This window comes from Molossus molossus, unplaced genomic scaffold (genome assembly GCF_014108415.1).
Source record: "Molossus molossus isolate mMolMol1 unplaced genomic scaffold, mMolMol1.p scaffold_m16_p_14, whole genome shotgun sequence".
NCBI classification, from domain to species: domain Eukaryota; kingdom Metazoa; phylum Chordata; class Mammalia; order Chiroptera; family Molossidae; genus Molossus; species Molossus molossus.
The window spans coordinates 64,721,863-64,737,740 of record NW_023425349.1 but is presented as its reverse complement, the minus strand read 5'-3'; the positions used below and the strand labels follow the sequence as shown (position 1 = coordinate 64,737,740).

The 15,878-nt window shown below is 38.8% G+C and overlaps 1 protein-coding gene across 3 annotated transcripts in view; it reads left to right on the top strand.

Annotated features, from left to right (window-relative positions):
- MPDZ (multiple PDZ domain crumbs cell polarity complex component) overlaps positions 1–15,878 on the top strand; it is a 137,309-nt gene that overhangs the window by 68,726 nt on the left and 52,705 nt on the right. For all 3 annotated transcript variants that reach the window (XM_036260789.1, XM_036260788.1, XM_036260787.1), the window contains exons 20-22: positions 4,471–4,743; positions 4,994–5,117; positions 10,894–11,092. In XM_036260789.1, coding sequence (XP_036116682.1) covers positions 4,471–4,743; positions 4,994–5,117; positions 10,894–11,092 — 596 coding nt within the window. The remainder of the gene's footprint in view (positions 1–4,470; positions 4,744–4,993; positions 5,118–10,893; positions 11,093–15,878) is intronic.

The window sequence follows — 15,878 nt, the reverse complement described above, 5'->3', positions numbered from 1 at the left end:
TGGAGGAGAGGGTTAGTATCAAAAACTATTAAATCACTCTATTCAAGATGGTGAGAGTGATTGTGGAAATCTTGGTGACATAACCACAAGTTTTCAAAGATATAAAAGATTTTGCCTTTTCACTCAGTAGTAAGTGTGTAACAATAGAGGACATTTACCCTGTCTCAGAAAGAGTGGGAAACAATGTAAGTTGGAGCAACTATGCTTATAGTATATTGTTTAAAAGTGTTAAAACTTCCATTGTAGACTGCTTATTGAAGAAAAACAGGTTGTGTCCAGTGAATGTTTAAGTAAATATATTATCTGGGTAAATAATGTGCCCAAATGTAACCTTAACTTATTCATTACACTTAAGAAATTGACCTATTTTTAAGTAAATTTGACATTTTTATTCAACCTCTCCCGTTTTTTTTGGACAACAATACTATATGAAGTGGAGGCATATGTTAGGGTGGATTTTTGGTATCTCAGCTTCATTTAGATACCAGGTTGCACTGGGAAATTGTAGAATTATTTTTGGACATATATGGGGAACGAACTGCTTTTCTTTTAGATCCATAAGACTTTTAAAAATAAAACTCAATTGGTTGTTCAGCAACCGGAAACGTTTCTTAAGTAGGCTTATGTTGTCTGCTGTGTTGATTAGCTCTTTCTTTTCTGTGTGTCTGTGTTAACTCCTTCATGAATAATGCATGGAAATGTGTTACATGATTTACAGTAAACCCCAGATAACAAGGGCAGCTTGACCTGTTACTGAGGAAAAGTTGATTTTATTGTTATCTTTATTTAGGGAGTGGGAGAGATGATTTACTACTAATTATCATAATTAATTTAGAATACACAAGCTAACCAATTTCTTTAGTAAGTACACTGTAATTTTTAATAATACTAAAATAATCAAAGTTGGGTGGATGAGCTAACAAGCTATTGTTTAGGTTCTAGGAGTGCAGAAGAGGACATGTTCCTATCATCATTTTTTCTAAGGATGCTAATGATGTTATTTGCTTGTTCGATATTTTCACTTTTCTCAATTCTTTGTACATATCATGAATATGTTAATTCCAGACAGATGAAATCTTTATTGAGGAAGAGGAATGTAATTGTGTTGGAGCAATTGATTACCCACTTAGAAAATATGAAAAGGCCCTGGCTGGTTTGTATCAGCGGATAGAGCGTCGGCCTGCAGTCCAGAGATACCCGGGTTTGGTTCCCGCTGAGGGCATGCATTTTGGTTGCAGTTTGTCCCCGGCCCTGGTTGGGTCGTGTGGGTGGCAGCCACTCGTTGTGACCCTTTCATGTCGATGTTTCTCTCTCTCTCCTCTCTCTCCCTCCCGCTCTGTCTGAACAAAAAATGGAAAAATGTTCTCTGGTGAGAATAAAAAAAAAGAAAAGAAAATAGAACCCCATTTCTCACAGCACATCTTGAAGTAAATTCTAGATGGCTTAAAACTGAATCTGAAAACAAAGCAATTATAATTCAAGAAAATATTAGAAAGGATTTCATTTACTTTAGGCTGAGGAAGGACTTATTAAGCAACGTATAAAACCCTGCAGCATAAAAAAAGTTGACAAATTTGATTACTTAAAGAATGTCATCGAAAAATTACATAAATAATTATTGATTACATATAGAATTTAACTTATGCATATATAGATCATATATTGTTATTCTTTTTTTTTTTTTTTTCCCTCACCCGAGGACATTTTTCCATTTTTTGTACAGATAGAGTGGGAGGGAGAGAGAGGAAGGGAGAGAGAGAGAGAAACATCGATGTGAAGGGACACATCGAGTGGCTGCCACCCGCACGACCAACCAGGGCCGGGGACAAACTGCAACCGAAGTACGTGCCCTTAGCGGGAACCGAACCCGGGTCTCTGCGCTGCCCTGGCCAGTTGGCTCAGCGGTTAGATCATATATAAACTTCAAAGTAACAAGCTGGGAAAACAATTCTAATATATATCACAAAGACTTTATATTCAGAATACGTCAATGATGGCAGTAAGTGAATACAATCTGATAGAATCTTTCATAAAGTATATGAGTGTTCACAGGAGACATGCATTTGGCATGTCCTCGCTCATTGTCAGGGATGCATGTAGTAAAACACTAATTGGAAGACCATTTGGCAGTATATATCAGCATTTTAAGTGTGCATATCATTGGAACAACAGCTCTAATTGTAGGAGTTCATACTAAATAAATTTCTACAAGTCCACAAAGACGTACAGTAAAAATAACAGCAATGGCTAACAAGTACTGGGCATTTTCTGTTAAGTCAGGAATGTTTCTAGAACTGTGTGGTTTTAACTCTCTGTATTTTCCCAAGAGTCCTGCACTAGGTCCTGTTATTTTCCCTAATTAATAGACGAGAGGACCAAGGCACAGGATATATTTTAATAACCTGTCAGAGCTCAAAGAGCTAACTGGTAGTGGAGGCAGCACTGAACTGAGGTAGCCTGGCTCCAGAGCCTACACTCCAGCCTTTTCATACTTAGGAATAGTTTGTAGCCGTAAGAAGATTAAAGTTGACTTTTATTCTTTGACATGGGAATCTCTCATGTCAAGGTATAAAAATACTTCAAAAAAGCAAGGAGAAACCTACTATGTAGTGTAAGGTTCAGTTAGGTTTTAAAAAAATGTATGTATGTGTGCTTGGATGTTTAAGTATGTGTGTTTGGACTTGCATATGCACACACACACACATACACACACACACACTTACATGCATATATATAATGCAAATGAATTTATAATAAACACACAACTAAAGCCAGCCAGTTTTACCGGGGAAATTACCAGAATAGGAGTCATAAGGGAAGTTTTTAATACAGTGTGCATACATATTATACATCTATATGGCTTGAATTTTTTCCAGTGATAATATAATCATACACTACTTTTTTAAATATGTTTTTCTTGATTTTTAGATAGAGAGGAAGGGAGATGGAGAGAGAGATTGAATCAGTTGGCTGCTTCCTGCACGCCCCCTACTGGGGATCGAGCCACAACTTGGGCATGTGCCCTGACCAGGAGTTGAACCAGTGACATTTTGGTGCTTGGGAAGACACTTAGTCCACTGAGCCACACCGGCTGGGCCATACACTACTTAAAAAAAAATTTTTTTTTCTTTATTGATTTTAGAGAGAGAGAGAGGAAGAGAGAGAGGGGAAGGGAGAGGGAAAGAGAGATAGAAACATTGATGAGAGAGAACATTGATTTTCCACCTCCTGCATGCTCCCCACTGGGGATTTGGCCCACAACCTGGGCATGTGCCCTGACTGGGAACCGAACCAGCAACCTTTTGGTGCATGGGTCAACGCTCAGCCACTGAGCCATACTGGCCGGGCCCATGCACTACTTTTATACTTTAAAAACATCAATCAAAGAATTAAAGAGAAAATTGGTAAGTTTCTTCAACAGCAGCAGTTCATTGAGCAGTTGCTGACCCAAAGCACATTAAGTATTACAATACATCTATTGTAAGTAGATACATGTATTTATGTAGAACTATAGAATTTTAAAGTTTAGGGAACTTCAGAAAATCAGTATAAAGCCAAGAGAGGTTCTGTGATGTACAGATTGTTAATGAGAGTGTCTGAATTAGAATCTACATCCTATAATACTTCTTAGTTTTTCTTCTGTTATATCTTGCAGAATATGAAAAATTTCCCTACAGTAATATGAATTGTGTGGCTTTCTTGTTCTTCTCCATAACTACCTGTAAATGTCTGTCAAAATAATATTCCCTTGAAGTTTCTTGTGAATCTGAATCAAGTAATGTCATTCTCTTTATGCTTTTGATCTTATAATACATTGGAACTTAGGTTGCTCTTTATTTTATTTATTTATTTTTTTATCCTCACCCGAGGACATTTTTTCCATTTTTTGTTCAGGTAGAGTGGGAGGGAGAGAGAGGAACAGAGAGAGAGAGAGAAACATCGATGTGAAAGAAACACATCGAGTGGCTGCCACCCGCACAACCGACCAGGGCCGGGGACAAACTGCAACCGAGGCACACGCCCTTAGCGGGAACCAAACCCGGGTCTCTCAGGACCGCAGGCCGACACTCTAACCGCTGAGCCAAACCGGCCAGGGCTTTTTAATCTCTTTTTTTTTGCTCTTTAAAAATGATTTGGAAATACAAATTACTTTCTTTCCCATGTAGATTGAACTCTGAATGATTTTATTTGCGAATAGGACATACTATTGTATCTGAATGATCTCATGTACACTATATTGTTTGAGCCCATGAGATGTGTGATTGCAGGACATGTATAGAAGAGCATTTATAAAAATAAAGGTATACGGAATATCAGCTACCTGAAGAATTTGTGCATTTGCTAATGCTTTTTAAGTAATGAATAATTATGTTTTTTTCACTAAGTAGTAATTTATTTTAAAAGGATCTTACAAAATATATTGATATAATTCTGGCCGTAATTTTTTATTTTTTATTCTTTAATCATCAGGATGTTACTGAAAATTCTTCAGATCTGCACATGTCCTTGGAGGAACTGTATACCCAGAATCTGCTGCAAAGACAGGATGAGAGTCCACCTTCAATAGACTTGAGCATGGGGCCTGCTTCTGGCTTTATCATAAATGATTACACACCTGCAAATGCTATTGAACACCAATATGAATATGAAAACACAAGAGCATGGACTGAATCTCACCTACCAAATGAAGTTATATCAGGTGCAAAGCTTACTTCTCCTCTGCTGTCTGACTCAACTGGAAAGGTAATATTTTAAAGATACAGTGTGCGTATTACGATGAGGTGGGGGACAGTGAAGTACTGTGGGTAATCTCTCCATTTGGAACTAGAGCTGTCTTGAGGCGGAAGTTTTTCATAAGCCAATCTGTGAACTTGTTTAGGTTATAGATTTTTGTGGAATAAGGCACAGTGAGTTAGAGAATATGTGTGATGTTGAAATCATACTCCAAAGTCTAGTTTTCTTTTTCATGTGACTTCTTTTTTCTTTGCGTCAGGGCTCTGAGTTTTTAAATCAACACAGCTCTCTGGCCTCTACTGCTGAGCGTGCTATGCTTCAAAACATATCCAGAGAATCTTTAGAGAAGACTATTACTATAGCAAAAGGCAATTCTAGCCTAGGTAAGTTCTTTATTTTCCACATATACCTTCCCAACCTACCTCCTCATAAAGAAAAATTGAACCTGGTTTTGATATTTTGGCTGTAGATAACATAGTAGATGTTATAAATTTATCTGCAGTTTTTGCGATTTCTCTTTTTATGTACTCATTATGTTTCTTGAAATGGTTAACATGTTTGTTAGTTCAGACCAGCCTAAATCCCTCACTCTCTTAATTACTTAAAAGTATTCAGTAGCCTCATTTACATTCAAGTAAAAGATATAGGAATTGTTTGTCCATGAAACAGCAAATCAGAAAAGGAATTCTTAGAAAATGAAAAGTCAGCAATTTGGAATTCTAAATTCTTTGGAAAAGAAAATTAATAGCTTTTTTGAATGTTACCCATTATGCATAAGTCAGTTTGTATTTAATTTCTTTGATTCACTGAAAGAAAGACTAAAAAGACAGCCAGGTGTGCCACCACCAGAATATAAATGTAAGTTATAATGGTCCTTCCCAGGTGGCAGGATTTTTGTGTCCTTTCTTACCCATAAAGGGTTGCGGCTAGTTAATAATAAAGCCTTCAGAGTTGGGCAAAGAAGACTTTTTGTAAAAATAAAATCCCAATTTCAATAGCTAAAGCTATATTGAGGTGCAGAGCACATTTGTTTCTGTTGTTTTTTTAGTTAAGCAATCATGTGACTGAGCTCCATCCCTGGTGCTCTCTGATGAGAAGTAGGATGTTAGAACAGTCACTCTGAATGCAGCGTCGTCCAAGACTGGTTAGCTGTGCATCAGAGATCTTGCTCCTTCTATGATGTAACCAACCAGTACCATTTACATTGATGTCTTATGGCAGGGTCTTGTTTCCTTGTTAAATTTGAGACTTGGCAGAGAAGTCCAGCAGGGCTTATGTGGTGAGTGGGATTCCAATCTCTGTCTCATACTAGATTTTTTTTTCATTTGGTGGTGGCTGGGTACTACCAACAGCAGCCAAGGGGAGAATTGTAGCAGAGAATCTTTACTTAGTTATAATATTTCTTATATATTACATTTAATAGAATGATATAAAATGTAGGCTACAGAACTTTCTAAGATTCCCTAATTATAAGGCAGATATTATAGATATCAAAGCATGTCAAAAATATTTCATCTGCTAATGCAGTATTTCTGAAAGCACATTACTTACAACACTAGTTCTGTTGGATATAAATAGAAGCTATAAATGGTTCCAAGTTTAAAAGTTTGAAATGGGATGAGTTTAAGGAGACAGGTTTCTGTTTGCACTATCTCAGTATCTTTAACACTCAAATGTGCATGTGGATCTTTAAGAGGAGGTTACAGAATGCAGCATTTCTCACATTTAATTGGCTATAGAACCCATTTTTCTGACCAACTCATAAAACAGAGATTTTGTAAAGCCTATATGAGAAAACACGTTCTAGTGTGTTCACTCAACTATCAAATGTTCATTTTTTTCTGTATTGTAGCCACGCTGTATAGACACCATGATGCAGTCACTTTGCTCAAGGACCATGAGTTTAAGAAAATTACCTAATTGATACATAAAGTCCTAAATGCATTTGTTGCTGTGATAGACACTCTTACATAGAACATTGAAGGCTTAAAAGCTGGAATAGCTGATCCCTACTTTCTGAGTGTGTGGAGGAGTTTAGAAAGGTTTCGAAGAGAAGATATCTGATTTTGTTCTTGAAAGAGGAGTAGAGTTTTACCACATCACTGAGGAATTGGGAAAAATTGGAAGCCACTAGAGCTAAGGCAGAGAAATGTGAAGCGTTACTGAGTTTTGTTTGGTATAGATGAAGTGGTGTGATGGTGAGAAAGTAAGAATTGAAGTTAAAGGAAGGATAGGTGGGAGGCAGCTTCTGGGTGGGTTTGTGTGCAAGACACAGGACTTCTGCTGTCACACCCTCCTGGCTTGAACTCCTGTATAAGGTGGGGGGAAGGGCGGAAGAGGGACGTGTTGGGGTTTGTGCTTTAGGAAGAGCATTCTAATACAGGTTGGAGAATTAGACTGGAAGCAGGTGAAAGGCTCTTATAAGAGCCTTGATTTTTGAGTACAGCTGATTTTACAGTCTGACCCCTTTGCATGGCTTTCTTATTTTTAGTTTGCCAAAAGAATGTTGAATTTTTCTAATATTTTTCTTCATCTATTGAGAAAAGTCAGATGGATATTTTATGTACTCTGTTAAATTGTCAGGACACATCATTTTTTAAGTGTGGTACAAGATACATAACATACAATTTGTCATTTTAACCATTTTTAAGTACATTTCTGCGATGTTAGGTACATTTACATTGTAGTACAACCTTCACCACCACTACCATCCATCTCTAGAACATTGTCATCATTTCAGACTGAAACTCTGTACCCATTAAACAATAACTCCCCATTTTCCCTGTTCCCTGCCTCCTAGCAACCACCATTCTGCTCTCTGTCTCTAAATTTTGACTACTCTTGATACATCATGTAAGTAGAATCATGGAGTATTTGTCGCTTTGTGATTAGCTATTTCACTGAGCATACTGTAGCATGTGTCAGAATTTCCTTCCTTTTGAAGGTTGAATAATATTTCATTATATATAAATCCACACACGCACAAAACATACACTTTGTTTATCCATTTATCTGTTGTTGGGCACTTGGGTCGATTCCAGCATAGCTTTTTAAAAAAATTATTCAGGATAAATTAACTTAAACTAGGAATAGAAGTAAAACGTTTTACATTAATATACAGTACATTCCAAAATTGTATAAGAAATGTGATACTTGCCTAGCCCGTATGGCTCAGTGGTTGTGTGTCGACCCATGCGCCAAGAGGTTGCTGGTTCGATTCCCGGTCAGGACACATACCTGGGTTACAGATTTGATCCCTGGCCCTGGTCGGGGTTGTGCAGGAGGCAACCAATCCATGTGTGTCTCTCAGATTGGTGTTTCTCTCTCTCTCTCCCCCACCCCTCCCTCTCTGCCTCCCTCTCTATCTGAAAATCAGTGGAAAAATATTCTTGGATAAGGATTAACAAAAAACAAACAAACAAAACATATACTAAACATGATTAAGCTTTTGGGGGGAAAACAGTGAAAAGTGAAATATCCTTGCTTTCTGTCATATCAGAAAGTCCATTTAAACCTCAACAGCTTGATTTTAAAGTTCAAGTATAAGAGAGCACTTTTCATTTGCTTTGTGAGTCTAAACCTGTAAGTGTGTAATCACAGAAACCATTTGTTTAGTAACCAAATTGTAATATGAAGTGTCAGTTATTTTTAGTTTTACCTTTATGATTCATTTTTGTACACCCTCAAAAAATTGATAGGGCTTTTTCTGGGTGTGTGATTTCCTGAGACCTGAGGAGGTTCCAGGAGCATTTTGGAGTTCAAATCCAGTTTGATAAAGTCAAAACATTTGTCTGTTGTCTCATTTGACCATAGATGTTCAATATTCAGATTTCTACAGCACTTAGAGTAACTAAATGTAAAGGAATCATGAAAAAGGCCTATTTTTAAAATCTGCATAAAATGTTAAAGTAATTTAATTAAAGTTTCCATTTAGGGTTTTAATGTAGGAAGGTGTTGCCTTTACAAGTTGAAGTTAGCAGAAATGTGATACTATTTTAGAAAATGCAGGTAGAGGCTGGCTTTGAGCTAGGTGAGTGAACACTATCATGGAACAACTGAATACATTTTCTTAGATTCAAAGTCTCCCCTTAATCAGCTTACACCAGCCTATGTTCAGTTTTTGTTATCTGGATAATTTGTTTCTTCTAGTGATAACCGGAAGAAATTATTAAATGATAGGTTTCTGTAAAAGTTGTCATAATCCGTTTGCTTTGATTTCATAAATCACCTTTTTTTTTTCTTTACTTTGTTAAATTTAGGGAGAAAATGGTATATGCAGATATAGTCACATATATAGATGTGCATATAGTGACCTTTTAAACTTTTAATCTTGATGATTCTTAGTAGGTCTGTGGTCCTTTAGTAGCTACTTTGTATTAGGACTTGAAGGTAAAAAGGTAGGAAGGAAAGGATGACAGTAATCTGTCTTCCCTGATTAGGTACAGAAACAGACAGAATCAGGCATTTTTCTGAAATTACTCAGTCTTTAGGAGACGGAAGCAGAAGTCAAACCTCATCTGTCCCCAGTTTTCACACATTACACAGTACACATCGGTACTTGAGTTGCCCAAGGCTACATAAAGATTGCTGTGATCACAAGCTTCACTTTGGAGCTGAGTTATGATTGCCTTGAGCCTTTAGAGCAGTGCAGCTTTGGATTAGGATAGAGATGCGTCTTAAATGAAAATTTTAATAGGTTTTCTATTTTTGAAGTGGAGTGAGGGTAGGATGAGAGGGGAACATCAGTGCGGGCGAGGTTGGTTGTGAATGCCTTTTTCTGAGGAAGTGATATTGAAGAGCAGGGAGTTGGCTGTGCAGGAGCCACTGAAAGGGGCTGTCAGTCTGAAATGGGGAGAGACTAGGTGAGTTCCTGAAGCACAGCTGCTGGAACACAGGGAGCCAAGGGCATTGAACAAGAAGGGTGCATGTTCAGAGGGCCAGGGCACCAGTGCCCTTATAGACTGTGCCACACAGGTGTGTTTTGTGTTAGCATAATAGGAAGTTACTAAAGGGTTGTTAGCAAAGGAATGATGTGATTTGTGCATTTTGAGTGATGATTTGTGTGTTTTGAGTGATACTTCTGTCTGCTGTGAGAATAATGCTCTGGAAACCAGGACACCAAGTTGGAGGCTATTTTGAAAAGTAAGGCAAGAGAAGGTTGTAGTTTAGTCTAGGGTTCGTAAGGACATGGAGAAAGATGAATGGATTCAAGATAAGTTTTGGAGATAGAAATAACAGGACTTGGTGATGGATTAAAAAAAGAGGTAAGAAAGAGGCAGGAATCAAGAATGACCTCCACATATCTGCCTTGTGCAATAGAGTTGATGGTGTGGTGTCAACACTAGAAAGGGAAAGACAGATGGAGAAAGGGGAGGTGGAAACGTGAAACTTTGATTTTATACATGCCAGGGTTGCATTTTCCATTAGTCAACCTGGGAACATGTCAGGAGGGAAATTACATAGATCTGGAGCTTGTAGAAGTTCAGATTTAGAGGTAAAATGGGAGTAGATTAGTGTTAAGTTAGCATCAGTTTAGTTCACCAAACTACTTACATCCAGGCACTGTGGTAGGCACTGAGGATAAGACTTGAATATACGTACTCTTCTTGATGTTAGGAGTTCTGTGCTATGCTTTTTCTTTATCTCAAGCCACCAGTGAAGTACTTGCCACATAGTAAGCATGTAATAAACAGATACTGAATGAACAAATGATTTGAGAATAAAGTAAGTAGCTCAGAATTTCTTACTTTATTGAACTAATTTTCCATTCATGGTCCTGTTCTTTATTCTCTTATACATATGAGATGAACTCCTGTTATAAAATTGATTTGATATTGTCAAAATAACTCTCTCTGAGAGAACTTTCTGTGTATGGTGTAACACATCAATTAGCCTAAGTTACATTCACTCCAGTGTAGACCTATTTAATCTCTAATGTATTCAGTATGGACTGTCTTTGTCTAGATACAATTTCACGAACATTTCAAAATTTACTTTAAAATGTTTTTTGTTAGAAACTTTCCTTTCATTTTGATTGTTTTTTTTTTTATTAGCTTGAAAAATTAGTCCTAATTCATAGGGATTAGGTGATTTTCATATTTATTTTAATTAATGAATTAAAAAAATTTAATTCCTATCTGTATTCCTCCATGACCACAGGGATGACAGTCAGTGCTAATAAAGATGGCTTGGGGGTGATTGTTCGGAGCATCATTCACGGAGGTGCCATTAGTCGAGATGGCCGGATTGCCGTTGGGGACTGCATCTTGTCTATTAATGAAGAATCTACTATCAGTTTAACCAATGCCCAGGCACGAGCCATGTTGAGGAGACATTCTCTCATTGGGCCTGACATAAAGTAAGTGTCATTTGGACCCTGGTTTGGCTTGGGAAATTCAGGAATTTTAATTCATTAATGACAGGTGCTTTTTGTTTTTTGTTTTCTCCCAGAGTATATTTCTGTTTGATATACAAAAATTACATATTTATTTAATATAAATCACTTGTGAATTTGACTATTCCTGAATAGTTCTTAATTTTAGCTAGTGTTTTTAAGATAGCAGTGTTGAAATAGTTTAGAACTGTGCATGTGTGCCTCGTACTGTTTGCGCCCAGGTTGGGTACCTGTTGGCAGGAGGGCACTGTCACTTCCTAACGGGGCAGCTGTGGGGTGAGGACATGGTGCTGTGTGTGATGGCTGCAGGTCACAATGCGAGGGGCTTTGGCTCAGACTGAAGCAGAGATTCCAGCGAGGACGTGCGGTGGTCTTAATGAAAGACAGGACATGGTAGCAACAGGACGCTGTCAGGGCAGCACCCAGAGCAGCCACGTAGCTCCACAGGGAAGCAGCAGCGGCATCTGTGTGAAGGCGTGTGCGCCATGCTCGAGCACATTCTTGTGTTTGAGAGCGACTTCATCCAGATCGGTAATAGAGGAGGAGTGATCGGTGTGCACAGCAGTGTGCAAATGGCCAGTGTGGGCATAGCATACACCAGCCCCACCTCACAGTATCTCATGCCCGGCTCTGGCACAACTGCTGTCAGCTGTGCAGTTCATGCCAGACATGACCCACACATCCGGGGAAGAGGGCTCAAGTCAGCGAAGAGTTTAGAGCTGACCAGACTGCTTCCTTTGAAGCTTGTAAAGTTGTCCATCCATAGTCATGAGAGAAAACAGTTCCACTTGAAATTTGCAATGGCTGCTCTTTTTACCTACAATTATGCCCCCTTCAGATGCAAAAGAAGATGTGTTTGCCCATTGGGAAGACCTGGTGCTCTTCCTGAGATCCCCATGGAGGCTCACAGTGGTACCCACTGTACCAACTTATGATATGTTGGACAGACCTGTGTTGGCAGAAGACAGGAAGGGGCCAGGAGAGCATCAGGATCCTTCTGCTGGTTGCTGAGGTGTCTGGGGCCACCTCTCTTACTTGGGCTGCTGGAGAAGGAGTCCAACAACATGCTTCACATAAATACTCGATGCTTACAGTGTCCTTCTTAACCCTGACACTGACAGGGCCTGACCAGGGTTCAGTACCAGGGGCAGCAGCAGTAATACCGAAGGGCAGTGTGAATGTGGTTGCTGGAGGGGACATGACCAGCAGACCTGTTGTAGAGACCTCGGAAGGTCCAGGAGCTGGACCCTTCATCTCAGTCTGGTGGAGAAAAGACAATGTGAGTGAACACAATGGAGGCCAGACAGTCTCCCAGCACCAGGCTGGAGCCCTTAGGAAGAGAACGGAAAAGGAGAAAACTTCCACCAAAAGATCTTCCTATTCTGGTAGGAAGTGGGGAGACAAGTCAATCCTAACATCCCATGTAACCACTCAGGGAGATCAAAAGAAGGACCAGAGCAGCCCAGGGGGCCAAGGACATGGCTCCTTCCCCTAGGAATACAAAGGCCTCAGCATCACCCACAGAGGAATCTAGATTATCTCAGAAATCCAGGAGGAGTTGATCTAGAACTAGTTTGGGGGGTGGGGCATAATCAAAGATCCATTCCCTGGTCCCTCCCCCATTCTGCATCTGGAGAGTCTAGGAGGGACCGCTGCCATCCCTGGAATGTGAGCATATCGACTAGAATGGATCCTCCAGTGTTAGATCCACCACCCAGTTAGAGGTGGGGAAACAACCTTTCTGAAGTGGGTCAGCTCTTTCATTTCTTGAAACAAATAAATGCCTGCTATAACAAAAAAGATTTTAAAACAATGTTGCTTTTCTGTCTTTAATTTTACTTTTCCAATGATTTTTGCAAAAACCTTAGATGTAGATATATACGATATCTCTCACAGAACAGGAGGATCCACCCTTAGTATCTTATAAAGAGGTTTTGACTGGCCCTCCATATAAGGAATTGTGTACTGTCTATTTGACATGTATGGATTCCAGCACTCAGCCAGTTGTTTGAGGATCAGGAATGGGAAAGACCATACAGAGCAGTGCCAGTCTGAGCAGTAATTTACCTTTGTTGAACCTCGTGATCCAAGAGAATTCATCAATATGTTGTCATAGTCTGAATGTAAGTCATGTAGGGTATTTTGTGAGGAAGTGCTTCAGCTGTCCAGTAATGCCATAATGTGCCTAAAACATGTTATGTATGAGGTCTGGTTTGTAAGTCACTGAAAGTTTCTTGAACCAACATGAAAATTAGTTTGTGACTATGTTGTCATACCTCTTCAGTGTAATAGTTTGGCTTCTCCCTACAGCATTAGCCATTGAATATTTGTATTTATTGTATAAGGGATAAAATAGTAAAATAAGCACTCAGGGAAAGATTGTTGACCTTAAATTGATGCAATGGTTACTAGTATAGGAAACCTTTTTGTATTAATGTTATTTTATTGCCTGCATTCTGTATTATTCTTTTGCAAAGTACACATTGCTAGAGCTTAGGTAAGAAAAACAATATTTACAATCTGGTTTTCATTCTGCCTTCAATAACAAGTAGAAGAATATATACTGTTTGGAGTGCATTGTTCTATCTTACAAAGCATTATTTTGAGGCAGAATTTCACTAATGGGCTTTTATATTTTTGTATGCCTTTTATTTTACGATGGAACACATTATCAGATCCTGAGACAGTTCTTTAATTATCTTACTAATAATGTGAGTACAAGTGAACATTATTAAAAATATTAATGCCTCCATACCAAGAAAAAGGAGAAACTTTACAAAGTTCTTTTCTCATCACTTGTGGTCCAATGCCCATTTCTTTTGCTTAAAAGATGAATGGTATACATCCACATGGAAACGCTTTATGGCAAGCGTTTAGCTTCTATAGTTGATACACAGTGTAAGATGCAGATGGCCTGGTAACTGGTGGCTTGATTTATTGCGAGATAATGCCCTGCCAAGCTAGGAGCGCCAACGCCAGTCTCTGAGCACCAGAACTGGTGCTTGGTTCTAGCCCATTCCTCAGTTCTGATTTACTGAAGATCTTAAAAGGTTGCCAAAAAAAGTAAGACCATTGTGACATTGATTTGACTTAAGTTATACATCTAACCTGCTCCAGAAAATTTGTCAGTTACGTTTTCAAGCTCCAAAAGTCTTCCTTTCTCACTTTTGCTGTTGCTGTTTTGGTTTTTTGTTTTTGTTTGTTTGTTTGTTTGCTTGTTTTCCCACCCTCTGACTCAACACCAGAATTTACCCTTTCATGTGGACAGAGCTTTATGATGATCTTGAAGGATGTCTGGAGAGCTAGCTTCATAAATAATTGCTTTAGGATCCCAGGAGGCAAAATATACTGTGGTATCTTACAATAAAAAGAGAGAATAGAAAAATCCCACAACCTTCCTCTGGAAATCAGTCAGTAAATCAATCAGTTAATTGATCTCTTTCTCACAAGCTGGCATGTGTGGACATGCATGCGCGCGTGCACACACACACACACACACTCACAAACATACCAACATAACTCTTCGATTTCTTCTCAAGCATCCTACAGCTGTGATTCAGATGGTTATGGTTTGAACATTGGGTAAATGGTAGAAAGAAATTAGAATCTATAATCCTTTTTCTGAAAATAAATAAATACATAAATGTGTTAAATGATAAACCAAATCGCCATTTAGACCGGCCAGGGCTGAGCAGCATGTTCCATACATTTTGCATGAAGTGTTTTTGGCACTGTGCCTTCCAGATCGCTTGCTTTCATGGGGCTAGGTTTAGAATTACCTTGAAAGCCTTGTGAGCAATTCTCCCAAAAGGGACGTCTAGGCCTCCATTACTCTGAATGGAACCATGAATTGCCTCTGGCTAATTAAACTTCTTAGTCATCGTTGGGATTTGGGCTTCATCCCCATTCCTTTCCTTTTATTTCTTGTTAGGAACCTAGCTTAATCTGGGGTGGTAGTAGAGAAGTATATTGGAGGGACTTAAAGAAAAAGACTTAATGGTTCAGTTACATAGCTGATTGGTTTTAGGAAAAGCATTGCTTGTTGAGACAATGAACAGGATTTCTTTTTTGCCTTTTACGATAGCTCCTAGGAACTTGGTGAGTGTGCGTTCATGCATGCCTGGGTAGATAATTTGAGTTTCAAGAGTTCAAGAACAGCCAGTTTAAGTTCCAGGTTTCATTATTTTCTATGGAAAACCAGATGTGAAGCCTCACCAGAATGCATTCTGTTTCACTTCTCACTCCACCTTGCCAGGAGCTCTTATATTTCTGTAATAATAGCCGGGGTTTTGCGCTTAGCAGCAGCTGCTTGTAACATCTGCCAGATAATTACTGAGCTGAATCAGAATTCACCTGCCTTAACCTAAAGTGTGGGATGAATTCCTGATCAAGGAATAAAAGATTGATTGCAGTTACATTTTTCTATGCTTGTTAATAATCATTGCTATAGACACCAGTAAAGAGCAGATGCTTTTCTGGGGGAGGTGTAAATGGGAGGGAGGTGGAAAGGAGGAAAAGAAAAAAAAAACAACCAGGAGCACCCACTTTTAACTACATATGTATGCATCTCATATTCAGCACAAGACATTGACATTTGTTAACACCATTGTAAAAAGATGCCGCGGCGTATGCTTCACATTCTAGATTTTCTACAGCACCTGCTGACGATCGAGCTCCCTTTGAAGTGTGAGTATCGGTGATTCAAAAAGCTCATTATGGCTGTATGTTACAACTTGTCTGTGAAAACCAT